This window comes from Semicossyphus pulcher, unplaced genomic scaffold (genome assembly GCF_022749685.1).
Source record: "Semicossyphus pulcher isolate SPU_LCO1_2020_fin unplaced genomic scaffold, fSemPul1.0.p SCAF_21, whole genome shotgun sequence".
NCBI lineage: Eukaryota > Metazoa > Chordata > Actinopteri > Labriformes > Labridae > Semicossyphus > Semicossyphus pulcher.
The window spans coordinates 21,252,707-21,278,838 of NW_027211695.1; the positions used below are offsets into that span (position 1 = coordinate 21,252,707).

At 44.7% G+C, this 26,132-nt stretch overlaps 2 protein-coding genes across 2 annotated transcripts in view; both read right to left on the reverse strand.

The window, feature by feature from the left end:
• Positions 1–9,013: 9,013 nt before the first annotated feature.
• On the reverse strand, positions 9,014–11,845 carry LOC138600475 (GATA zinc finger domain-containing protein 14-like; the record flags this gene model as incomplete). The annotated part of the gene is made up of 4 exons (XM_069671894.1): positions 9,014–9,458; positions 10,156–10,190; positions 10,394–10,890; positions 11,620–11,845. Coding segments are annotated over 4 exons (1,203 nt in total), but the record flags the coding sequence as incomplete, so codon positions are not given.
• Positions 11,846–14,512: 2,667 nt separating this feature from the next.
• Positions 14,513–26,132, reverse strand: part of LOC138600476 (homeobox protein 2-like) — a 149,195-nt gene continuing 137,575 nt past the window's right edge. The window contains exons 3-4 of the mRNA XM_069671895.1: positions 15,097–15,575; positions 14,513–14,931 (exon numbers count right to left, since the gene is read on the reverse strand). Coding sequence (XP_069527996.1) covers positions 14,513–14,931; positions 15,097–15,575 — 898 coding nt within the window. The remainder of the gene's footprint in view (positions 14,932–15,096; positions 15,576–26,132) is intronic.

A 26,132-nucleotide genomic window follows, 5' to 3' on the forward strand; every position in this document is an offset into this window, starting at 1 on the left:
TGTTGGAGCGTCTGTTGTTGTTGGAGCAGTTGTTGTTGTCGTAGCAACTGTTGTTGTTGTTGGTACTGCAGTTCTTGTTGGAGCACCTGTCGTTGTTGTCACTGTTGTTGTTGGAGGGGCTGTTTTGGTTGTTTGATCAGCTGTTGTTGTTGTAGCAGCAGCTGTTGTTGATGTCGTAGCAACTGTTGTTATTGTTGGTTCTGCAGTTGTTGTTGTTGTTGGAGCGGTTGTATTTGTTGCTGGAGTGGATGATTTGGTTGTTGGAGCAGCTGTTGTTGTTATTGGAGCAGCTGTTGTAGTTGTTGGAGTGGCTGTTGTTGTTTTTGCAGCAGCTGTTGTGGTTGTTGGAGTGGCTGTTGTTGGAGCAGTTGTCATTGTGGTTGTTGGAGCGGTTGTATTTGTTGCTGGAGTGGATGTTTTGGTTGTTGGAGCAGCTGTTGTAGTTGCTGGAGCGGCTGTTGTTGCTGTTGTTGCAGCAGCAGCAGCAGCTGTTGTGGTTGTTGGAGCGGCTGTTGTTGTTGGAGCAGTTGTTGTTGTCGTAGCAACTGTTGTTGTTGTTGGTACTTCAGTTGTTGTTCTAGGAGCAGCTGTCCTTGTGGTTGTTGGAATGGTTGTATTTGTTGCTGAAGTGGCTGTTTTGGTTGTTTGAGCAGCTGTTGTTGTTGTTGGAGGTGCTGTTGTTGTCATTGTAGAGGCTGCTGTTGTTAGTGCAGCTGTTGTTGTTGCTGGAGCGGTAGTGTTTGTTGTTGGAGTGGCTGTTGTGTTTGTTTGAGCAGGTGTTGTTGTTGCAGCAGGTGTTGTTGTTGGAGCAGCTGTAGTTGTTGTCACTGTTGTTGTTGGAGGGGCCGTTGTTGTTGGAGCAGCTGTTGTTGTCGTAGCAACTGTTGTTGTTGTTGGTACTTCAGTTGTTGTTGTTGGAGCACCTGTCGTTGTTGTTGTTGGAGCAGTTGTATTTGTTGCTGGAGTGGTTGTTTTGGTTGTTTGAGCAGCTGTTGTTGTCATTATAGAGGCTGCTGTTGTTAGTACAGCTGTTGTTGTTGCTGGAGCAGTTGTGCTTGTTGTTGGAGTGGCTGTTGTGTTTGTTTGTGCAGGTTTTGTTGTTGGAGCAGGTGTGGTTGTTGTTGCAACTTTTGTTGTTGTTGGTACTGCAGTTGTTGTTGTTGGAGCAGCTGTCGTTGTGGTTGTTGGAGCGGTTGTGATTGTCGTTGGAGTGGCTGTTGTGTTTGTTTGAGCAGCTGTTAGTGTTGTTGGATGTGCTGTTGTTAGTGCAGCTGTTGATGTTGCTGGAGTAGTTTTGTTTGTTGTTGGAGTGGCTGTTGTGTTTGTTTGAGCAGGTGTTGTTGGAGCAGTTGTTGTTGTTGATGGAGCAGCTGTCATTGTTGTAGCAACTGCTGTTTGTGTTGGTACTGCAGTTGTTGTTGTTGGAGCAGCTGTCATTTGTGCAGCTGTTGTTGTTGGAGCAGCTGTTGTTGTTGATTCTGCAGTTGTTGTTGTTGGAGTAGCTGTCATTGTGGTTGTTGGAGCGGTTGTATTTGTTTCTGGAGTGGCTGTTTTAGTTGTTTGAACGGCTGTTGATGTTGTTGCTGCACCAGTTGTTGTTGTTGTCGTAACAACTGTTATTGTTGTTGGTACTGCAGTTGTTGTTGTTGGTACTGCAGTTGTTGTTGTTGTTGTTGGAGCAGTTGTCATTGTGGTTGTTGGAGCGGTTGTATTTGTTGCTGGAGTGGATGTTGTTGTTGTCGTAGCAACTGTTGTTGTTGGTACTGCAGTTGTTGTTGGAGTGGCTGTTGTGTTTGTTTGAGCAGGTGTTGTTGTTGCAGCAGGTGTTGTTGTTGGAGCAGCTGTAGTTGTTGTCACTGTTGTTGTTGGAGGGGCCGTTGTTGTTGGAGCAGCTGTTGTTGTCGTAGCAACTGTTGTTGTTGTTGGTACTGCAGTTCTTGTTGGAGCACCTGTCGTTGTTGTCACTGTTGTTGTTGGAGGGGCTGTTTTGGTTGTTTGATCAGCTGTTGTTGTTGTAGCAGCAGCTGTTGTTGATGTCGTAGCAACTGTTGTTATTGTTGGTTCTGCAGTTGTTGTTGTTGTTGGAGCGGTTGTATTTGTTGCTGGAGTGGATGATTTGGTTGTTGGAGCAGCTGTTGTTGTTATTGGAGCAGCTGTTGTAGTTGTTGGAGTGGCTGTTGTTGTTTTTGCAGCAGCTGTTGTGGTTGTTGGAGTGGCTGTTGTTGGAGCAGTTGTCATTGTGGTTGTTGGAGCGGTTGTATTTGTTGCTGGAGTGGATGTTTTGGTTGTTGGAGCAGCTGTTGTAGTTGCTGGAGCGGCTGTTGTTGCTGTTGTTGCAGCAGCAGCAGCAGCTGTTGTGGTTGTTGGAGCGGCTGTTGTTGTTGGAGCAGTTGTTGTTGTCGTAGCAACTGTTGTTGTTGTTGGTACTTCAGTTGTTGTTCTAGGAGCAGCTGTCCTTGTGGTTGTTGGAATGGTTGTATTTGTTGCTGAAGTGGCTGTTTTGGTTGTTTGAGCAGCTGTTGTTGTTGTTGGAGGTGCTGTTGTTGTCATTGTAGAGGCTGCTGTTGTTAGTGCAGCTGTTGTTGTTGCTGGAGCGGTAGTGTTTGTTGTTGGAGTGGCTGTTGTGTTTGTTTGAGCAGGTGTTGTTGTTGCAGCAGGTGTTGTTGTTGGAGCAGCTGTAGTTGTTGTCACTGTTGTTGTTGGAGGGGCCGTTGTTGTTGGAGCAGCTGTTGTTGTCGTAGCAACTGTTGTTGTTGTTGGTACTTCAGTTGTTGTTGTTGGAGCACCTGTCGTTGTTGTTGTTGGAGCAGTTGTGTTTGTTGCTGGAGTGGTTGTTTTGGTTGTTTGAGCAGCTGTTGTTGTCATTATAGAGGCTGCTGTTGTTAGTACAGCTGTTGTTGTTGCTGGAGCAGTTGTGCTTGTTGTTGGAGTGGCTGTTGTGTTTGTTTGTGCAGGTTTTGTTGTTGGAGCAGGTGTGGTTGTTGTTGCAACTTTTGTTGTTGTTGGTACTGCAGTTGTTGTTGTTGGAGCAGCTGTCGTTGTGGTTGTTGGAGCGGTTGTGATTGTCGTTGGAGTGGCTGTTGTGTTTGTTTGAGCAGCTGTTAGTGTTGTTGGATGTGCTGTTGTTAGTGCAGCTGTTGATGTTGCTGGAGTAGTTTTGTTTGTTGTTGGAGTGGCTGTTGTGTTTGTTTGAGCAGGTGTTGTTGGAGCAGTTGTTGTTGTTGATGGAGCAGCTGTCATTGTTGTAGCAACTGCTGTTTGTGTTGGTACTGCAGTTGTTGTTGTTGGAGCAGCTGTCATTTGTGCAGCTGTTGTTGTTGGAGCAGCTGTTGTTGTTGATTCTGCAGTTGTTGTTGTTGGAGTAGCTGTCATTGTGGTTGTTGGAGCGGTTGTATTTGTTTCTGGAGTGGCTGTTTTAGTTGTTTGAACGGCTGTTGATGTTGTTGCTGCACCAGTTGTTGTTGTTGTCGTAACAACTGTTATTGTTGTTGGTACTGCAGTTGTTGTTGTTGGTACTGCAGTTGTTGTTGTTGTTGTTGGAGCAGTTGTCATTGTGGTTGTTGGAGCGGTTGTATTTGTTGCTGGAGTGGATGTTGTTGTTGTCGTAGCAACTGTTGTTGTTGGTACTGCAGTTGTTGTTGGAGTGGCTGTTGTGTTTGTTTGAGCAGGTGTTGTTGTTGCAGCAGGTGTTGTTGTTGGAGCAGCTGTAGTTGTTGTCACTGTTGTTGTTGGAGGGGCCGTTGTTGTTGGAGCAGCTGTTGTTGTCGTAGCAACTGTTGTTGTTGTTGGTACTTCAATTGTTGTTGTTGGAGCACCTGTCGTTGTTGTTGTTGGAGCAGTTGTATTTGTTGCTGGAGTGGTTGTTTTGGTTGTTTGAGCAGCTGTTGTTGTCATTATAGAGGCTGCTGTTGTTAGTACAGCTGTTGTTGTTGCTGGAGCAGTTGTGCTTGTTGTTGGAGTGGCTGTTGTGTTGGTTTGTGCAGGTTTTGTTGTTGGAGCAGGTGTTGTTGTTTGAGCAGCTTTAGTTGTTGTCACTGTTGTGTTTCGAGGGGCTGTTGTTGTTTGAGTAGGTGTCACCGTTGTTGGAGCGGCCGTTGTTGTTGTTGGAGCAGCTGTTGTTGTGGTTGTTGGAGCGGTTGTATTTGTTTCTGGAGTCGCTGTTTTGGTTGTTGGAGCGTCTGTTGTTGTTGGAGCAGTTGTTGTTGTCGTAGCAACTGTTGTTGTTGTTGGTACTGCAGTTCTTGTTGGAGCACCTGTCGTTGTTGTCACTGTTGTTGTTGGAGGGGCTGTTTTGGTTGTTTGATCGGCTGTTGTTGTTGTAGCAGCAGCTGTTGTTGATGTCGTAGCAACTGTTGTTATTGTTGGTTCTGCAGTTGTTGTTGTTGTTGGAGCGGTTGTATTTGTTGCTGGAGTGGATGATTTGGTTGTTGGAGCAGCTGTTGTTGTTATTGGAGCAGCTGTTGTAGTTGTTGGAGTGGCTGTTGTTGTTTTTGCAGCAGCTGTTGTGGTTGTTGGAGTGGCTGTTGTTGGAGCAGTTGTGGTTGTTGTAGCAACTGTTGTTGTTGTTGGTACTGCAGTTGTTGTTGTTGGAGCAGCTGTCGTTGTGGTTGTTGGAGCGGTTGTGATTGTCGTTGGAGTGGCTGTTGTGTTTGTTTGAGCAGCTGTTAGTGTTTTTGGATGTGCTGTTGTTAGTGCAGCTGTTGATGTTGTTGGAGCAGTTGTTGTTGTTGATGGAGCAGCTGTCATTGTTGTAGCAACTGCTGTTTGTGTTGGTACTGCAGTTGCTGTTGTTGGAGCAGCTGTCATTTGTGCAGCTGTTGTTGTTGGAGCAGCTGTTGTTGTTGGTTCTGCAGTTGTTGTTGTTGGAGTAGCTGTCGTTGTGGTTGTTGGAGCGGTTGTATTTGTTGTTGGAGTGACTGTTTTGGTTGTTTGAGAAGCTGTTGTTGTTGTCATTATAGAGGCTGCTGTCGTTACTGCAGCTGTTGTTGTTGCTGGAGCGGTTGTGTTTGTTGTTGGAGTGGCTGTTGTGTTTGTTTGAGCAGGTATTGCCGTTGTTGTTGTTGGAGCAGTTGTCTTTGTGGTTGTTGGAGCGGCTGTGTTTGTTGCTGTAGTGGCTGTTTTGGTTGTTTGATCGGCTGTTGTTGTTATTGCAGCAGCAGCAGTTGTTGTTGTTGTCGTAGTAACTGTTGGTTCTGCAGTTGTTGTTGGAGCAGCTGTCGTTGTGGTTGTTGGACCGGTTGTATTTGTTGCTGGAGTGGCTATTTTGGTTGTGTGAGCGGCTGTTGTTGTTCTTGCAGAAGCAGCAGCTGTTGTTGTTGTAGTAGCATCTGTTGTTATTGTTGGTTCTGCAGTTGTTGTCGGAGCAGCTGTCGTTGTGGTTGTTGGACCGGTTGTATTTGTTGCTGGAGTGGCTGTTTTGGTTGTGTGAGCGGCTGTTGTTGTTGGAGCAGCGGTTGTTGTTGGTTCTGCAGTTGTTGTTGTTGTTGGAGCAGATGTCATTGTGGTTGTTGGAGCGGTTGTATTTGTTGCTGGAGTGGATGTTTTGGTTGTTGGAGCAGCTGTTGTTGTTATTGGAGCAGCTGTTGTAGTTGTTGGAGCGGCTGTTGTTGTTTTTGCAGCAGCTGTTGTGGTTGTTGGAGCGGCTGTTGTTGGAGCAGTTGTGGTTGTTGTAGCAACTGTTGTTGTTGTTGGTACTGCAGTTGTTTTTGTAAGAGCAGCTGTCGTTGTGGTTGTTGGAGCGGTTGTCTTTGTTTCTGAAGTGGCTGGTTTGGTTGTTTGAGCAGCTGTTGTTGGAGCTGATGTTGTTGTCATAATAGAGGCTGCTGTTGTTAGTGCAGCAGTTTTTGTGGCTGGAGCGGTTATGTTTGTTGTTGGAGTGGCTGTTGTGTTTGTTTGAGCAGGTATTGCCGTTGTTGTTGTTGGAGCAGCTGTCTTTGTGGTTGTTGGAGCGGCTGTGTTTGTTGCTGTAGTGGCTGTTTTGGTTGTTTGATCGGCTGTTGTTGTTATTGCAGCAGCAGCAGTTGTTGTTGTTGGAGCAGATGTCATTGTGGTTTTTGGATCGGTTGTATTTGTTGCTGGAGTGGATGTTTTGGTTGTTGGAGCAGTTGTTGTTGTTATTGGAGCAGCTGTTGCAGTTGTTGGAGTCGCTGTTGTTGTTGTTGGAGCAGCTGTTGTAGTTGTTGGAGCGGCTGTTGTTGTTTTTTCAGCAGCTGTTGTGGTTGTTGGAGCGGCTGTTGTTGGAGCAGTTGTGGTTGTTGTAGCAACTGTTGTTGTTGTTGGTACTACAGTTGTCGTTGTAAGAGCAGCTGTGGTTGTTGGAGCGGTTGTCTTTGTTTCTGAAGTGGCTGGTTTGGTTGTTGGAGCAGCTGTTGTTGTTCTTGGAGCTGATGTTGTTGTCATAATAGAGGCTGCTGTTGTTAGTGCAGCAGTTTTTGTGGCTGGAGCGGTTATGTTTGTTGTTGGAGTGGCTGTTGTGTTTGTTTGAGCAGGTGTTGTTGGAGCAGCTGTAATTGTTGTCACTGTTGTTGTTTGAGGAGGTGTCACTGTCGTTGGAGCAGCCGTTGTTTTTGATGGAGCAGCTGTCATTGTTGTAGCAACTGCTGTTTTTGTTGGTACTGCAGTTGTTGTTGTTGGAGCAGCTGTCATTTGTGCAGCTGTTGTTGTTGGAGCAGCTGTTGTTGTTGGTTCTGCAGTTGTTGTTGTTGGAGTAGCTGTCATTGTGGTTGTTGGAGCGGTTGTATTTGTTGCTGGAGTGGATTTTTTTGTTGTTGGAGCAGCTGTTGTAGTTGTTGGAGCGGCTGTTGTTGTTGGAGCAGTTGTTGTTGTCGTAGCAACTGTTGTTGTTGTTGGTACTGCAGTTGTTGTTGTTGGAGCAGCTGTTGTTGTTGTTGGAGCTGATGTTGTTGTCATAATAGAGGCAGTTGTTAGTGTAGCAGTTTTTGTGGCTGGAGCGGTTTTTGTTGTTGTTGGAGCAGCTGTAGTTGTTGTCACTGTTGTTGTTGGAGGGGCTGTTGATGTTTGAGTAGGTGTCACCGTTGTTGGAGCGGCCGTTGTTGTAGTTGGAGCAGCTGTTGTTGTGGTTGTTGGAGCGCTTGTATTTGTTTCTGGAGTGGCTGTTTTGGTTGTTGGAGTGGCTGTTGTTGTTGGAGCAGTTGTTGTCGTAGCAACTGTTGTTGTTGTTGGTACTGCAGTTGTTGTTGTTGGAGCACCTGTCGTTGTGGTTGTTGGAGCTGTTGTATTTGTTGCTGGAGTGGCTGTTTTAGTTGTTTCAGCAGCTGTTGTTGTCATTATAGAGGCTGCTGTTCTTAGTGCAGCTGTTGTTGTTGCTGGAGCGGTTGTGTTTGTTGTTGGAGTGGCTGTTGTGTTTGGTTGAGCAGGAATTGTCGTTGGAGAAGTTGAGTTTGTTGTCACTGTTGTTGTTGGAGCAGCTGTTGTTGTGGTTGTTGGAGCGGTTGTATTTGTTGCTGGAGTGGCTGTTTTGGTTGTTGGAGTGGCTGTTGTTGTTGGAGCAGTTGTTGTCGTAGCAACTGTTGTTGTTGTTGGTACTGCAGTTGTTGTTGTTGGAGCAGCTGTCGTTGTGGTTGTTGTCACTGTTGTTGTTGGAGGGGCTGTTGTTGTTTGAGCAGGTGTCACCGTTGTTGGAGCAGTTGTTGTCGTAGCAATTGTTGTTGTTGTTGTTGTTGGAGCACCTGTCGTTGTGGTTGTTGGAGCTGTTGTATTTGTTTCTGGAGTGGCTGTTTTGGTTGTTGGAGTGGCTGTTGTTGTTGGAGCAGTTGTTGTCGTAGCAACTGTTGTTGTTGTTGGTACTGCAGTTGTTGTTGTTGGAGCAGCTGTCGTTGTGGTTGTTGTCACTGTTGTTGTTGGAGGGGCTGTTGTTGTTTGAGCAGGTGTCACCGTTGTTGGAGCGGCTGTTGTCGTAGTTGGAGCAGCTGTTGTTGTGGTTGTTGGAGTGGTTGTATTTGTTTCTGCAGTGGCTGTTTTGGTTGTTGGAGTGGCTGTTGTTGTTGGAGCAGTTGTTGTCGTAGCAATTGTTGTTGTTGTTGTTGTTGGAGCACCTGTCGTTGTGGTTGTTGGAGCTGTTGTATTTGTTGCTGGAGTGGCTGTTTTGGTTGTTTCAGCAGCTGTTGTTGTCATTATAGAGGCTGCTGTTCTTAGTGCAGCTGTTGTTGTTGCTGGAGCGGTTGTGTTTGTTATTGGAGTGGCTGTTGTGTTCGTTTGAGCAGGTGTTGTTGGAGCAGCTGTAGTTGTTGTTGGAGCTGATGTTGTTGTCATAATAGAGGCTGCTGTTGTTAGTGCAGCAGTGTTTGTGGCTGGAGCAGTTATGTTTGTTGTTGGAGGGGCTGTTGTTGTTTGAGGAGGTGTCACTGTCGTTGGAGCAGCCGTTGTTTTTGATGGAGCAGCTGCTGTTTGTGTTGGTACTGCAGTTGTTGTTGTTGGAGCAGCTGTCATTTGTGCAGCTGTTGTTGTTGGAGCAGCTGTTGTTGTTGGTTCTGCAGTTGTTGTTGTTGGAGTAGCTGTGATTGTGGTTGTTGGAGCGGTTGTATTTGTTGCTGGAGTGAATGTTGTTGTTGTCGTAGCAACTGTTGTTGTTGTTGGTACTGCAGTTGTTGTTGGAGCAGCTGTTGTTGTTGTTGGAGCTGATGTTGTTGTCATAATAGAGGCTGCTGTTGTTAGTGCAGCAGTTTTTGTGGCTGGAGCGGTTATTGTTGTTGTTGGAGCAGCTGTAGTTGTTGTCACTGTTGTTGTTGGAGGGGCTGTTGTTGTTTGAGTAGGTGTCACCGTTGTTGGAGCGGCCGTTGTTGTAGTTGGAGCAGCTGTTGTTGTGGTTGTTGGAGTGGTTGTATTTGTTTCTGGAGTGGCTGTTTTGATTGTTGGAGTGGCTGTTGTTGTTGGAGCAGTTGTTGTCGTAGCAACTGTTGTTGTTGTTGGTACTGCAGTTGTTGTTGTTGGAGCACCTGTCATTGTGGTTGTTGGAGCTGTTGTATTTGTTGCTGGAGTGGCTGTTTTAGTTGTTTCAGCAGCTGTTGTTGTCATTATAGAGGCTGCTGTTCTTTGTGCAGCTGTTGTTGTTGCTGGAGCGGTTGTGTTTGTTGTTGGAGTGGCTGTTGTGTTTGGTTGAGCAGGAATTGTCGTTGGAGAAGTTGACTTTGTTGTCACTGTTGTTGTTGAAGCAGCTGTTGTTGTGGTTGTTGGAGCGGTTGTATTTGTTTCTGGAGCGGCTGTTTTGGTTGTTGGTGTGGCTGTTGTTGTTGGAGCAGTTGTTGTCGTAGCAACTGTTGTTGTTGTTGGTACTGCAGTTGTTGTTGTTGGAGCAGCTGTCGTTGTGGTTGTTGTCACTGTTGTTGTTGGAGGGGCTGTTGTTGTTTGAGCAGGTGTCACCGTTGTTGAAGCGGCTGTTGTCGTAGTTGGAGCAGCTGTTGTTGTGGTTGTTGGAGTGGTTGTATTTGTTTCTGGAGTGGCTGTTTTGGTTGTTTCAGCAGCTGTTGTTGTCATTATAGAGGCTGCTGTTCTTAGTGCAGCTGTTGTTGTTGCTGGAGCGGTTGTGTTTGTTATTGGAGTGGCTGTTGTGTTCGTTTGAGCAGGTGTTGTTGGAGCAGCTGTAGTTGTTGTTGGAGCTGATGTTGTTGTCATAATAGAGGCTGCTGTTGTTAGTGCAGCAGTGTTTGTGGCTGGAGCAGTTATGTTTGTTGTTGGAGGGGCTGTTGTTTGAGGAGGTGTCACTGTCGTTGGAGCAGCCGTTGTTTTTGATGGAGCAGCTGCTGTTTTTGTTGGTACTGCAGTTGTTGTTGTTGGAGCAGCTGTCATTTGTGCAGCTGTTGTTGTTGGTTCTGCAGTTGTTGTTGTTGGAGTAGCTGTGATTGTGGTTGTTGGAGCGGTTGTATTTGTTGCTGGAGTGAATGTTGTTGTTGTCGTAGCAACTGTTGTTGTTGTTGGTACTGCAGTTGTTGTTGGAGCAGCTGTTGTTGTTGTTGGAGCTGATGTTGTTGTCATAATAGAGGCTGCTGTTGTTAGTGCAGCAGTTTTTGTGGCTGGAGCGGTTATGTTTGTTGTTGGAGTGGCTGTTGTGTTTGTTTGAGCAGGTGTTGTTGTTGGAGCAGCTGTAGTTGTTGTCACTGTTGTTGTTGGAGGAGCTGTTGTTGTTTGAGTAGGTGTCACCGTTGTTGGAGCGGCAGTTGTTGTAGTTGGAGCAGCTGTTGTTGTGGTTGTTGGAGCGGTTGTATTTGTTTCTGGAGTGGCTGTTTTGGATGTTGGAGTGGCTGTTGTTGTTGGAGCAGTTGTTGTCGTAGCAACTGTTGTTGTTATTGGAGCAGCTGTTGTAGTTGTTGGAGTGGCTGTTGTTGTTTTTGCAGCAGCAGCAGCTGTTGTTGTTGTAGCAACTGTTGTTGTTGTTGGCACTGCAGTTGTTGTTGATGGAGCAGCTGTCGTTGTTGTCACTGTTGTTCTTAGAGGGGCTGTTTTTGCTTGAGTAGGTGTCACCGTTGTTGGAGCGGCCGTTGTTGTTGTTGGAGCAGCTGTTGTTGTGGTTGTTGGAGCGGTTGTATTTGTTGCTGGAGTGGCTGTTTTTGTTGTTTGAGCAGCTGTTGTTGTCATTATAGAGGCTGCTGTTCTTAGTGCAGCTGTTGTTACTGGAGCGGTTGTGGTTGTTGTTGGAGTGGCTGTTGTGTTTGTTTGAGCAGGTGTTGTCGTTGGAGCAGCTGTAGTTGTTTTCACTGTTGTTCTTAGAGGGGCTGTTGTTGCTTGAGTAGGTGTCACCGTTGTTTGAGCGGCCGTTGTTGTTGTTGGAGCAGCTGTTGTGGTTGTTGGAGCGGTTGTATTTGTTGCTGGAGTGGCTGTTTTGGTTGTTGGAGCGGCTGTTGTTGTTGGAGCAGTTGTTGTTGTTGGAGCTGTTGTATTTGTTGCTGGAGTGGCTGTTGTGTTTGTTTTAGCAGGTGTTGTCGTTGGAGCAGTTGAAGTTGTTGTCACTGTTGTTGCCTGAGTTGCTGTTCTGGTTGTTTGAGCAGTTGTGGTTGTTGTTGGAGCAGCTGTTGTTGTCATGATAGAGGCTGCTGTTGTTAGTGCAGTTGTTTTTGTTGTTGGAGCGGTTGTGATTGTTGTTGGAGTGGCTGTTTTGGTTGTTTGATCGGCTGTTGTTGTTGCAGCAGCAGCAGCTGTTGTTGTTGTCGTAGCAACTGTTATTGTGGGTTCTGTAGTTGTTGTTGGAGCAGCTGTCGTTGTGGTTGTTGGACCGGTTGTATTTGTTGCTGGAGTGGCTATTTTGGTTGTGTGAGCGGCTGTTGTTGTTCTTGCAGCAGCTGTTGTTCTTGTTGTAGCAACTTTTTTTATTGTTGGTACTGCAGCTGTCGTTTTTGCAGTTGTTGTTGTTGGAGCAGCTGTTATTATGGTTGTTGGAGCGGTTGTATTTGTTGCTGGAGTGGATGTTTTGGTTGTTGGAGCGGCTGTTGTTATTGGAGCAGCTGTTGTAGTTGTTGGAGCGGCTGTTGTTGTTTTTGCAGCAGCTGTTGTGGTTGTTGGAGCGGCTGTTGTTGTCATAATAGAGGCTGCTGTTGTTAGTGCAGCAGTTTTTGTGGCTGGAGCGGTTATGTTTGTTGTTGGAGTGGCTGTTGTGTTTGTTTGAGCAGGTGTTGTTGTTGGAGCAGCTGTAGTTGTTGTCACTGTTGTTGTTGGAGGAGCTGTTGTTGTTTGAGTAGGTGTCACCGTTGTTGGAGCGGCCGTTGTTGTAGTTGGAGCAGCTGTTGTTGTGGTTGTTGGAGTGGTTGTATTTGTTTCTGGAGTGGCTGTTTTGGTTGTTGGAGTGGCTGTTGTTGTTGGAGCAGTTGTTGTCGTAGCAATTGTTGTTGTTGTTGTTGTTGGAGCACCTGTCGTTGTGGTTGTTGGAGCTGTTGTATTTGTTGCTGGAGTGGCTGTTTTGGTTGTTTCAGCAGCTGTTGTTGTCATTATAGAGGCTGCTGTTCTTAGTGCAGCTGTTGTTGTTGCTGGAGCGGTTGTGTTTGTTATTGGAGTGGCTGTTGTGTTCGTTTGAGCAGGTGTTGTTGGAGCAGCTGTAGTTGTTGTTGGAGCTGATGTTGTTGTCATAATAGAGGCTGCTGTTGTTAGTGCAGCAGTGTTTGTGGCTGGAGCAGTTATGTTTGTTGTTGGAGGGGCTGTTGTTGTTTGAGGAGGTGTCACTGTCGTTGGAGCAGCCGTTGTTTTTGATGGAGCAGCTGCTGTTTGTGTTGGTACTGCAGTTGTTGTTGTTGGAGCAGCTGTCATTTGTGCAGCTGTTGTTGTTGGAGCAGCTGTTGTTGTTGGTTCTGCAGTTGTTGTTGTTGGAGTAGCTGTGATTGTGGTTGTTGGAGCGGTTGTATTTGTTGCTGGAGTGAATGTTGTTTTTGTCGTAGCAACTGTTGTTGTTGGTACTGCAGTTGTTGTTGGAGCAGCTGTTGTTGTTGTTGGAGCTGATGTTGTTGTCATAATAGAGGCTGCTGTTGTTAGTGCAGCAGTTTTTGTTGCTGGAGCGGTTATTGTTGTTGTTGGAGCAGCTGTAGTTGTTGTCACTGTTGTTGTTGGAGGGGCTGTTGTTGTTTGAGCAGGTGTCACCGTTGTTGGAGCGGCTGTTGTCGTAGTTGGAGCAACTGTTGTTGTGGTTGTTGGAGTGGTTGTATTTGTTTCTGGAGTGGCTGTTTTGGTTGTTGGAGTGGCTGTTGTTGTTGGAGCAGTTGTGGTCGTAGCAATTGTTGTTGTTGTTGTTGGAGCACCTGTCGTTGTTGTTGTTGGAGCTGTTGTATTTGTTGCTGGAGTGGCTGTTTTGGTCGTTTGATAGGCTGTTGTTGTTGCAGCAGCAGCAGCTGTTGTTGTTGTCGTAGCAACTGTTGTTATTGTGGGTTCTGTAGTTGTTGCTGGAGCAGCTGTCGTTGTGGTTGTTGGACCGGTTGTATTTGTTGCTGGAGTGACTATTTTGGTTGTGTGAGCGGCTGTTGTTGTTGGAGCAGCTGTTGTAGTTGTTGGAGCGGCTGTTGTTGTTTTTGCAGCAGCTGTTGTGGTTGTTGGAGCGGCTCTTGTTGGAGCAGTTGTGGTTGTTGTAGCAACTGTTGTTGTTTTTGGTACTGCAGTTGTTGTTGTAAGAGCAGCTGTCGTTGTGGTTGTTGGAGCAGTTGTATTTGTTGCTGGAGTGGCTGTTTTGGTTGTGTGAGCGGCTGTTGTTGTTGTTGCAGCAGCAACAGCTGTTGTTGTTGTTGGTACTGCGGTTGTTTTTAGAACAGCTGTTGTTTGTGCAGCGGTTGTTGTTGGAGCAGCTGTTGTTGTTGGTTCTGCAGTTGTTGTTGTTGTTGTTGGAGCAGTTGTCATTGTGGTTGTTGGAGCGGTTGTATTTGTTGCTGGAGTGGATGTTTTGGTTGTTGGAGCAGCTGTTGTTGTTATTGGAGCAGCTGTTGTAGTTGTTGGAGCAGCTATTGTTGTTTTTGCAGCAGCTATTGTGGTTGTTGGAGCAGTTGTTGTTGTTGTAGCAACTGTTGTTGTTGTTGGTACTGCAGTTGCTGTTGTAAGAACACCTGTCGTTGTGGTTGTTGGAGCGATTGTCTTTGTTGCTGGAGTGGCTGTTTTAGTTGTTTGAGCAGCTGTTGTTGTCATAATAGAGGCTGCTGTTGTTAGTGCAGCTGTTTTTGTTGCTTGAGCGCTTGTGTTTGTTGTTGGATTTGCTGTTGTGTTTGTTTGAACAGGTGTTGTTGTTTGAGCAGCTCTAGTTGTTGTCACTGTTGTTGTCGGAGGGGCTGTTGTTGTTTGAGTAGGTGTCACCGTTGTTGGAGCGGCCTTTGTTGTTGTTGGAGCAGCCATTTTTGTCGTTGTTGGAGCGGTTGTATTTGTTGCTGGAGTGGCTTTTTTGGTTGCTGGAGCGGCTGTTGTCTTTGGAGCAGTTGTTGTTGTCGTGGCAACTGTTGTTGTGGTTGTTGGAGTGGTTGTCTTTGTTGCTGGAGTGGCTGTTTTGGTTGTTTGAGCAGCTGTTGTTGGAGCTGCTGTTGTTGTCATAATAGAGGCTGCTGTTGTTAGTGCAGCTGTTTTTGTTGCTGGAGCGCTTGTGTTTGTTGTTGGAGTCGCTGTTGTGTTTGTTTGAACAGGTGTTGTTGTTTGAGCAGCTCTAGTTGTTGTCACTGTTGTTGTCGGAGGGGCTGTTGTTGTTTGAGTAGGTGTCACCGTTGTTGGAGCGGCCTTTGTTGTTGTTGGAGCAGCCATTTTTGTCGTTGTTGGAGCGGTTGTATTTGTTGCTGGAGTGGCTGTTTTGGTTGCTGGAGCGGCTGTTGTTTTTGGAGCAGTTGTTGTTGTCGTAGCAACTGTTGTTGTGGTTGTTGGAGTGGTTGTATTTGTTGCTGGAGAGGCTGTTTTAGTTGTTTGAGCAGCTGTTGTTGTTGTTTGAGCAGCTGTTGTTGTCATTATAGAGGCTGCTGTTGTTAGTGCAGCTGTTTTTGTTGCTGGAGCGCTTGTGTTTGTTGTTGGAGTGGCTGTTGTGTTTGTTTGAACAGGTGTTGTTGTTTGAGCAGCTCTAGTTGTTGTCACTGTTGTTGTCGGAGGGGCTGTTGTTGTTTGAGTAGGTGTCACCGTTGTTGGAGCGGCCTTTGTTGTTGTTGGAGCAGCCATTTTTGTCGTTGTTGGAGCGGTTGTATTTGTTGCTGGAGTGGCTTTTTTGGTTGCTGGAGCGGCTGTTGTCTTTGGAGCAGTTGTTGTCTTTGGAGCAGTTGTTGTTGTCGTAGCAACTGTTGTTGTGGTTGTTGGAGTGGTTGTCTTTGTTGCTGGAGTGGCTGTTTTGGTTGTTTGAGCAGTTGTTGTTGTTGGAGCTGCTGTTGTTGTCATAATAGAGGCTGCTGTTCTTAGTGCAGCTGTTGTTGTTGCTGTAGCGGTTGTGTTTGTTGTTTGACTGGCGGTTGTGTTTGTTTGAGCAGGTGTTGTCGTTGGAGCAGTTGACTTTGGTGTCACTGTTGTTGTTGGAGTGGCCGTTGTTGTTGGTGCAGCTGTAGTTGTGGTTGTTGGAGGGGCTGCTGTTGTTGGAGCAGTTGTTGTTGTTTTAGCAGCTGTTGTTGTTTTTTGAGCAGTTGTTGTTGTCGTAGCAACTGTTGTTGTTATTGGTACTGCAGTTGTTATTATTGGAGCAGCTGTCGTTGTGGTTGTTGGAGTGGTTGTATTTGTTGCTGGAGTGGCTGTTTTGGTTGTTGGAGCTGCTGTTGCTGTCTTTGTAGAGGCTGCTGTTGTAAGTGCAGCTGTTGTTGTTGCTGGAGTGGTTGTGTTTGTTGTTGGAGTGGCTGTTGTGTTTGGTTGAGCAGGTGTTGTTGTTGGAGCAGCTGTAGTTGTTGTCACTGTTGTTGTTGGAGGGGCTGTTGTTGTTTGAGTAGGTGTCACTGTCGTTGGAGTGGCGATTGTTGCTGATGGAGCAGCTGTTATTGTTGTTGGAGGGGCGCTTCTTGTCAGAGTACCTGTTGCTGTTGTTCGAGTAGCTGTTGTCGTCAAAGCGACTGTTGCTCTTGTTGAAGTTGCTGTTGTTGTTGTTCTTGGAACAGCTGATGTTGTAGTTGCAGCAGCTGTTGTTGGGGCTGCTGTTGTTGATGGAGCAGCTGTTGTTCGGGCATCTGTCGTCTCTGATGTTTTAGCTGCTGTTGTGATTGTCGTCATTATAGAGGCTGCTGTTGTTCGTGCAGCAGTCGTTGTTGTTGCTGGAGTGGCTTTTGTCGTCTGAGCAGATGTTATTGCTGGAGCGGTTGTTGTGGTGGTCGTTGGAGAGGTTGTTGTTTTTGGAGCTGCTGTTGTTGATGGAGCAGCTGTTGGAGTTGCTGCTGTTGTTGGGGCACCTGTCATTTTTGTTATTGGAGCTACTGTTGTGGTCTTTGGAGTTGTTGTCATTTTAGAGGCTGTTGTTAGTGCAGCTGTCGTTGTTGCTGGAGTGGCTGTTGTTGTCTTAGTAGGTGTTGTTGCTGGAGTGGTTGTTTGAGTAGCTGTTGTAGTTGGGGAGGCTGTTGTTGGAGCAGCTGTTGTTGTTGTTACGATGATGGAGGTTCTTTCTACGTCAAAGCCTACAACTTCTGAAGCTGCGTTTTGCATAAAACTCGCAATCTGAGTGTTATTAGGGACAGATGTGTTTTCAAATGTAATTTTTATTTTGTTGATAATTGATCCATTTCTGCAGAAGAAGAAAACATTTTTTAAATATGTGATTCAGGTCACAACTCTTACAATGTAACATTGTCAAGACAATGTCTTGAAAAATTACCTGAATTGAACTACTTCCAAAGACTTGAAGGAGGATGGGAATGCACTTTGGAACCTAGGTTGAAGCTGTAGAAACAGAAAATAAATTGTATTTATATTTTATTTCTCCTTATTTTGCATTAGAAAAGTAAACTGTGTATTAATTTTGTAGCACCATCAGAAAATATTTAAAAACCAGTCAAGGGATATTACTTACGCGTGTGTGAATTGTCTGATATTAACATCATAACATAACATAACATAACATCTTGGTTCCAATGCAACAAATTACTTGCTTTGGAAAAACAATGAGGAGACAGGCCACATAAAGCTATGTAGCTAATGCACATCAAGTTTCTTTACATTACATTGTTAGCTAAAGTTAATTGAGAAGGAGCAGTCAGTGAGTGTATGCAGATTTTATTGAAGAGTTAACTTACCTGTTCTTTTATCATTGAAGATCGTTTTTTAAAAGCTGAAGACGATGTGTTCAGCAATTCTATCGAAAATGGTTCTTCAACAGATCGGAATATCACATTTATTGTTGAGGGTCTGGCAATCTGCGGTGCAACAGTAGTTGGTCCTGCAGTGGTCGGTGTTGGAGCAGCTGTTGTTTTTGGAATTGTTGTTGAAGCAACTGTTGTTGGAGTAACTGTTGTTTGTGTTGTCGCAGTGGCTTTTGTTGCCTGAGCTGCTGTTGTTGGAGCAGCTGTTCTTGAAGCGGCTGTTGTTCCAGTAGCTGTTTTTGTTCTTGGTGGAGCAGTTGTTGAAGTGGCTGTTGTTGTTGTTGGACCACTAGTTGTTGTTGGCCTTCTAGTTGTTGTTGGCCCACTAGTTGTTGTTGGCCCACTAGTTGTTGTTGGCTCACTAGTTGTTGTTGGCCCGCTAGTTGTTGGCCCGCTAGCCGTTGTTGGCCCAGTACTTGTTGTTGGCCTTTTAGTTGTTGTTGGCCCACTAGTTGTAGTTGGCTGGCTAGATTTTGTTGGCTGGCTATTTGTTGTTGGTTCACTAGTTGTTGAGTCTACAGGCAATGAAAATCAGTGTTGGATGACAAAAGGGAAATATTAGAAGGTGCACTGCCCAGAATTTTTAATAACTGGAGGGAAACAAGTAGATTAATCTATTAACATGTTTACTTACCAATAACTTTGATGGACTTGGTATCAATTGTGAGGTTGGAAGTGTTGCTGCTGTTTTCCACACTCTTTTTTAAGATATCTACAACATTGTCAGCCTGTGGAATTTGATCGGGTGATGCTGTGCTGTTGAACTCCAGCTCCACCTCTGCACTGACGCTTCCCATTTCCGACCTCCTATCGAAACGCACATTGTAACCAAATGACCATGATTTACACTTTCAGAGCTAATTCACATTGAATTATGTCAATGAATTTAACTATTTCTCACAAGGTAGTTTTCTAGTACTGACATGATGCAGTTTTAGTATGAGACTTGCAAAACATTTAAGATTACCGTAATTCGTTGACAGAGGTGCCGATGAATACAGGCCCAAATCTCTCTCTGAAGATGAAGTCGCACTGTGAAGAAAAAGAAGACAAATATAAAGCATGGTTAAATAGAAATGGTTTTCAAATTGAATCAAACACAATGGCACGTTTACTTAACACAGCCAACTTAGATTGAGTTAAGTTTGGTCTTTGTGAATGAAATTATACATAGTAGTGCAGTTTAGACCATGCACTATAGATCACATCAAAAGGTTCAATAAAGTTGCACGCACCAAAAAGACCAGTCGTGTTACAAGATCTCTGAATTCTGTACTACTGCGGTTGTTGAATTCTTCTGCGAATGGCTCTTCCAAAGTTACTGCCAGGACCACAACTGGTGAGGGAGCTTCAGGGACTACAGGCGTAGTTGTTGGCCCTCTAGTTGTTGTCGGCCCAGTAGTTGTTGTTTGCCCACTAGTTGTTGTCGGCCCAGTAGTTGTTGTTTGCCCACTAGTTGTTGTTGGCCCACTAGTTGTTGTTGGCCCAGTACTTGTTGTTGGCCTTCTAGTTGTTGTTTGCCCACTAGTTGTTGTTGGCCCACCAGTTGTTGTTGGCCCAGTAGTTGTTGTTGGCCCACTAGTTGTTGTCGGCCCAGTAGTTGTTGTTTGCCCACTAGTTGTTGTTGACCCACTAGTTGTTGTTGGCCCACTAGTTGTTGTTGGCCCACTACTTGTTGTTGGCCTTCTAGTTGTTGTTGGCCCACTAGTTGTTGTTGGCCCACCAGTTGTTGTTGGCCCAGTACTTGTTGTTGGCCTTCTAGTTGTTGTTGGCCCACTAGTTGTTGTTGGCCCACCAGTTGTTGTTGGCCCAGTAGTTGTAGTTGGCCCACTAGTTGTTTTTGGCAGGCTAATTGTTGTTGGCCCACTATTTGTTGTTGGCCCACTAGTTGTTGTTTGCCCACTAGTTGTTGTTGGCCCACTAGTTGTAGTTGGCTGGCTAATTGTTGTTGGTTCACTAGTTGTTGAGTCTACAGGCAATGAAAATCAGTGTTGGATGACAAAAGGGAAATATTAGAAGGTGCACTGCCCAGAATTTTTAATAACTGGAGGGAAACAAGTAGATTAATCTATTAACATGTTTACTTACCAATAACTTTGATGGACTTGGTATCAATTGTGAGGTTGGAAGTGTTGCTGCTGTTTTCCACACTCTTTTTTAAGATATCTACAACATTGTCAGCCTGTGGAATTTGATCGGGTGATGCTGTGCTGTTGAACTCCAGCTCCACCTCTGCACTGACGCTTCCCATTTCCGACCTCCTATCGAAACGCACATTGTAACCAAATGACCATGATTTACACTTTCAGAGCTAATTCACATTGAATTATGTCAATGAATTTAACTATTTCTCACAAGGTAGTTTTCTAGTACTGACATGATGCAGTTTTAGTATGAGACTTGCAAAACATTTAAGATTACCGTAATTCGTTGACAGAGGTGCCGATGAATACAGGCCCAAATCTCTCTCTGAAGATGAAGTCGCACTGTGAAGAAAAAGAAGACAAATATAAAGCATGGTTAAATAGAAATGGTTTTCAAATTGAATCAAACACAATGGCACGTTTACTTAACACAGCCAACTTAGATTGAGTTAAGTTTGGTCTTTGTGAATGAAATTATACATAGTAGTGCAGTTTAGACCATGCACTATAGATCACATCAAAAGGTTCAATAAAGTTGCACGCACCAAAAAGACCAGTCGTGTTACAAGATCTCTGAATTCTGTACTACTGCGGTTGTTGAATTCTTCTGCGAATGGCTCTTCCAAAGTTACTGCCAGGACCACAACTGGTGAGGGAGCTTCAGGGACTACAGGCGTAGTTGTTGGCCCTCTAGTTGTTGTCGGCCCAGTAGTTGTTGTTTGCCCACTAGTTGTTGTCGGCCCAGTAGTTGTTGTTTGCCCACTAGTTGTTGTTGGCCCACTAGTTGTTGTTGGCCCAGTACTTGTTGTTGGCCTTCTAGTTGTTGTTTGCCCACTAGTTGTTGTTGGCCCACCAGTTGTTGTTGGCCCAGTAGTTGTTGTTGGCCCACTAGTTGTTGTCGGCCCAGTAGTTGTTGTTTGCCCACTAGTTGTTGTTGACCCACTAGTTGTTGTTGGCCCACTAGTTGTTGTTGGCCCACTACTTGTTGTTGGCCTTCTAGTTGTTGTTGGCCCACTAGTTGTTGTTGGCCCACCAGTTGTTGTTGGCCCAGTACTTGTTGTTGGCCTTCTAGTTGTTGTTGGCCCACTAGTTGTTGTTGGCCCACCAGTTGTTGTTGGCCCAGTAGTTGTAGTTGGCCCACTAGTTGTTTTTGGCAGGCTAATTGTTGTTGGCCCACTATTTGTTGTTGGCCCACTAGTTGTTGTTTGCCCACTAGTTGTTGTTGGCCCACTAGTTGTAGTTGGCTGGCTAATTGTTGTTGGTTCACTAGTTGTTGAGTCTACAGGCAATGAAAATCAGTGTTGGATGACAAAAGGGAAATATTAGAAGGTGCACTGCCCAGAATTTTTAATAACTGGAGGGAAACAAGTAGATTAATCTATTAACATGTTTACTTACCAATAACTTTGATGGACTTGGTATCAATTGTGAGGTTGGAAGTGTTGCTGCTGTTTTCCACACTCTTTTTTAAGATATCTACAACATTGTCAGCCTGTGGAATTTGATCGGGTGATGCTGTGCTGTTGAACTCCAGCTCCACCTCTGCACTGACGCTTCCCATTTCCGACCTCCTATCGAAACGCACATTGTAACCAAATGACCATGATTTACACTTTCAGAGCTAATTCACATTGAATTATGTCAATGAATTTAACTATTTCTCACAAGGTAGTTTTCTAGTACTGACATGATGCAGTTTTAGTATGAGACTTGCAAAACATTTAAGATTACCGTAATTCGTTGACAGAGGTGCCGATGAATACAGGCCCAAATCTCTCTCTGAAGATGAAGTCGCACTGTGAAGAAAAAGAAGACAAATATAAAGCATGGTTAAATAGAAATGGTTTTCAAATTGAATCAAACACAATGGCACGTTTACTTAACACAGCCAACTTAGATTGAGTTAAGTTTGGTCTTTGTGAATGAAATTATACATAGTAGTGCAGTTTAGACCATGCACTATAGATCACATCAAAAGGTTCAATAAAGTTGCACGCACCAAAAAGACCAGTCGTGTTACAAGATCTCTGAATTCTGTACTACTGCGGTTGTTGAATTCTTCTGCGAATGGCTCTTCCAAAGTTACTGCCAGAACCACAACTGGTGAGGGAGCTTCAGGGACTACAGGCGTAGTTGTTGGCCCTCTAGTTGTTGTCGGCCCAGTAGTTGTTTGCCCACTAGTTGTCGGCCCAGTAGTTGTTGTTTGCCCAATAGTTGTTGTTGGCCCACTAGTTGTTGTTGGCCCAGTACTTGTTGTTGGCCTTCTAGTTGTTGTTTGCCCACTAGTTGTTGTTGGCCCACCAGTTGTTGTTGGCCCAGTAGTTGTTGTTGGCCCACTAGTTGTTGTCGGCCCAGTAGTTGTTGTTTGCCCACTAGTTGTTGTTGACCCACTAGTTGTTGTTGGCCCACTACTTGTTGTTGGCCTTCTAGTTGTTGTTGGCCCACTAGTTGTTGTTGGCCCACCAGTTGTTGTTGGCCCAGTACTTGTTGTTGGCCTTCTAGTTGTTGTTGGCCCACTAGTTGTTGTTGGCCCACCAGTTGTTGTTGGCCCAGTAGTTGTAGTTGGCCCACTAGTTGTTTTTGGCAGGCTAATTGTTGTTGGCCCACTATTTGTTGTTGGCCCACTAGTTGTTGTTTGCCCACTAGTTGTTGTTGGCCCACTAGTTGTAGTTGGCTGGCTAATTGTTGTTGGTTCACTAGTTGTTGAGTCTACAGGCAATGAAAATCAGTGTTGGATGACAAAAGGGAAATATTAGAAGGTGCACTGCCCAGAATTTTTAATAACTGGAGGGAAACAAGTAGATTAATCTATTAACATGTTTACTTACCAATAACTTTGATGGACTTGGTATCAATTGTGAGGTTGGAAGTGTTGCTGCTGTTTTCCACACTCTTTTTTAAGATATCTACAACATTGTCAGCCTGTGGAATTTGATCGGGTGATGCTGTGCTGTTGAACTCCAGCTCCACCTCTGCACTGACGCTTCCCATTTCCGACCTCCTATCGAAACGCACATTGTAACCAAATGACCATGATTTACACTTTCAGAGCTAATTCACATTGAATTATGTCAATGAATTTAACTATTTCTCACAAGGTAGTTTTCTAGTACTGACATGATGCAGTTTTAGTATGAGACTTGCAAAACATTTAAGATTACCGTAATTCGTTGACAGAGGTGCCGATGAATACAGGCCCAAATCTCTCTCTGAAGATGAAGTCGCACTGTGAAGAAAAAGAAGACAAATATAAAGCATGGTTAAATAGAAATGGTTTTCAAATTGAATCAAACACAATGGCACGTTTACTTAACACAGCCAACTTAGATTGAGTTAAGTTTGGTCTTTGTGAATGAAATTATACATAGTAGTGCAGTTTAGACCATGCACTATAGATCACATCAAAAGGTTCAATAAAGTTGCACGCACCAAAAAGACCAGTCGTGTTACAAGATCTCTGAATTCTGTACTACTGCGGTTGTTGAATTCTTCTGCGAATGGCTCTTCCAAAGTTACTGCCAGGACCACAACTGGTGAGGGAGCTTCAGGGACTACAGGCGTAGTTGTTGGCCCTCTAGTTGTTGTCGGCCCAGTAGTTGTTGTTTGCCCACTAGTTGTTGTCGGCCCAGTAGTTGTTGTTTGCCCACTAGTTGTTGTTGGCCCACTAGTTGTTGTTGGCCCAGTACTTGTTGTTGGCCTTCTAGTTGTTGTTTGCCCACTAGTTGTTGTTGGCCCACCAGTTGTTGTTGGCCCAGTAGTTGTTGTTGGCCCACTAGTTGTTGTCGGCCCAGTAGTTGTTGTTTGCCCAATAGTTGTTGTTGACCCACTAGTTGTTGTTGGCCCACTAGTTGTTGTTGGCCCACTACTTGTTGTTGGCCTTCTAGTTGTTGTTGGCCCACTAGTTGTTGTTGGCCCACCAGTTGTTGTTGGCCCAGTACTTGTTGTTGGCCTTCTAGTTGTTGTTGGCCCACTAGTTGTTGTTGGCCCACCAGTTGTTGTTGGCCCAGTAGTTGTAGTTGGCCCACTAGTTGTTTTTGGCAGGCTAATTGTTGTTGGCCCACTATTTGTTGTTGGCCCACTAGTTGTTGTTTGCCCACTAGTTGTTGTTGGCCCACTAGTTGTAGTTGGCTGGCTAATTGTTGTTGGTTCACTAGTTGTTGAGTCTACAGGCAATGAAAATCAGTGTTGGATGACAAAAGGGAAATATTAGAAGGTGCACTGCCCAGAATTTTTAATAACTGGAGGGAAACAAGTAGATTAATCTATTAACATGTTTACTTACCAATAACTTTGATGGACTTGGTATCAATTGTGAGGTTGGAAGTGTTGCTGCTGTTTTCCACACTCTTTTTTAAGATATCTACAACATTGTCAGCCTGTGGAATTTGATCGGGTGATGCTGTGCTGTTGAACTCCAGCTCCACCTCTGCACTGACGCTTCCCATTTCCGACCTCCTATCGAAACGCACATTGTAACCAAATGACCATGATTTACACTTTCAGAGCTAATTCACATTGAATTATGTCAATGAATTTAACTATTTCTCACAAGGTAGTTTTCTAGTACTGACATGATGCAGTTTTAGTATGAGACTTGCAAAACATTTAAGATTACCGTAATTCGTTGACAGAGGTGCCGATGAATACAGGCCCAAATCTCTCTCTGAAGATGAAGTCGCACTGTGAAGAAAAAGAAGACAAATATAAAGCATGGTTAAATAGAAATGGTTTTCAAATTGAATCAAACACAATGGCACGTTTACTTAACACAGCCAACTTAGATTGAGTTAAGTTTGGTCTTTGTGAATGAAATTATACATAGTAGTGCAGTTTAGACCATGCACTATAGATCACATCAAAAGGTTCAATAAAGTTGCACGCACCAAAAAGACCAGTCGTGTTACAAGATCTCTGAATTCTGTACTACTGCGGTTGTTGAATTCTTCTACGAATGGCTCTTCCAAAGTTACTGCCAGGACCACAACTGGTGAGGGAGCTTCAGGGACTACAGGCGTAGTTGTTGGCCCTCTAGTTGTTGTCGGCCCAGTAGTTGTTGTTTGCCCACTAGTTGTCGGCCCAGTAGTTGTTGTTTGCCCACTAGTTGTTGTTGGCCCACTAGTTGTTGTTGGCCCAGTACTTGTTGTTGGCCTTCTAGTTGTTGTTTGCCCACTAGTTGTTGTTGGCCCACCAGTTGTTGTTGGCCCAGTAGTTGTTGTTGGCCCACTAGTTGTTGTCGGCCCAGTAGTTGTTGTTTGCCCACTAGTTGTTGTTGACCCACTAGTTGTTGTTGGCCCACTACTTGTTGTTGGCCTTCTAGTTGTTGTTGGCCCACTAGTTGTTGTTGGCCCACCAGTTGTTGTTGGCCCAGTACTTGTTGTTGGCCTTCTAGTTGTTGTTGGCCCACTAGTTGTTGTTGGCCCACCAGTTGTTGTTGGCCCAGTAGTTGTAGTTGGCCCACTAGTTGTTTTTGGCAGGCTAATTGTTGTTGGCCCACTATTTGTTGTTGGCCCACTAGTTGTTGTTTGCCCACTAGTTGTTGTTGGCCCACTAGTTGTAGTTGGCTGGCTAATTGTTGTTGGTTCACTAGTTGTTGAGTCTACAGGCAATGAAAATCAGTGTTGGATGACAAAAGGGAAATATTAGAAGGTGCACTGCCCAGAATTTTTAATAACTGGAGGGAAACAAGTAGATTAATCTATTAACATGTTTACTTACCAATAACTTTGATGGACTTGGTATCAATTGTGAGGTTGGAAGTGTTGCTGCTGTTTTCCACACTCTTTTTTAAGATATCTACAACATTGTCAGCCTGTGGAATTTGATCGGGTGATGCTGTGCTGTTGAACTCCAGCTCCACCTCTGCACTGACGCTTCCCATTTCCGACCTCCTATCGAAACGCACATTGTAACCAAATGACCATGATTTACACTTTCAGAGCTAATTCACATTGAATTATGTCAATGAATTTAACTATTTCTCACAAGGTAGTTTTCTAGTACTGACATGATGCAGTTTTAGTATGAGACTTGCAAAACATTTAAGATTACCGTAATTCGTTGACAGAGGTGCCGATGAATACAGGCCCAAATCTCTCTCTGAAGATGAAGTCGCACTGTGAAGAAAAAGAAGACAAATATAAAGCATGGTTAAATAGAAATGGTTTTCAAATTGAATCAAACACCATGGCACGTTTACTTAACACAGCCAACTTAGATTGAGTTAAGTTTGGTCTTTGTGAATGAAATTATACATAGTAGTGCAGTTTAGACCATGCACTATAGATCACATCAAAAGGTTCAATAAAGTTGCACGCACCAAAAAGACCAGTCGTGTTACAAGATCTCTGAATTCTGTACTACTGCGGTTGTTGAATTCTTCTACGAATGGCTCTTCCAAAGTTACTGCCAGGACCACAACTGGTGAGGGAGCTTCAGGGACTACAGGCGTAGTTGTTGGCCCTCTAGTTGTTGTCGGCCCAGTAGTTGTTGTTTGCCCACTAGTTGTCGGCCCAGTAGTTGTTGTTTGCCCACTAGTTGTTGTTGGCCCACTAGTTGTTGTTGGCCCAGTACTTGTTGTTGGCCTTCTAGTTGTTGTTTGCCCACTAGTTGTTGTTGGCCCACCAGTTGTTGTTGGCCCAGTAGTTGTTGTTGGCCCACTAGTTGTTGTCGGCCCAGTAGTTGTTGTTTGCCCACTAGTTGTTGTTGACCCACTAGTTGTTGTTGGCCCACTACTTGTTGTTGGCCTTCTAGTTGTTGTTGGCCCACTAGTTGTTGTTGGCCCACCAGTTGTTGTTGGCCCAGTACTTGTTGTTGGCCTTCTAGTTGTTGTTGGCCCACTAGTTGTTGTTGGCCCACCAGTTGTTGTTGGCCCAGTAGTTGTAGTTGGCCCACTAGTTGTTTTTGGCAGGCTAATTGTTGTTGGCCCACTATTTGTTGTTGGCCCACTAGTTGTTGTTTGCCCACTAGTTGTTGTTGGCCCACTAGTTGTAGTTGGCTGGCTAATTGTTGTTGGTTCACTAGTTGTTGAGTCTACAGGCAATGAAAATCAGTGTTGGATGACAAAAGGGAAATATTAGAAGGTGCACTGCCCAGAATTTTTAATAACTGGAGGGAAACAAGTAGATTAATCTATTAACATGTTTACTTACCAATAACTTTGATGGACTTGGTATCAATTGTGAGGTTGGAAGTGTTGCTGCTGTTTTCCACACTCTTTTTTAAGATATCTACAACATTGTCAGCCTGTGGAATTTGATCGGGTGATGCTGTGCTGTTG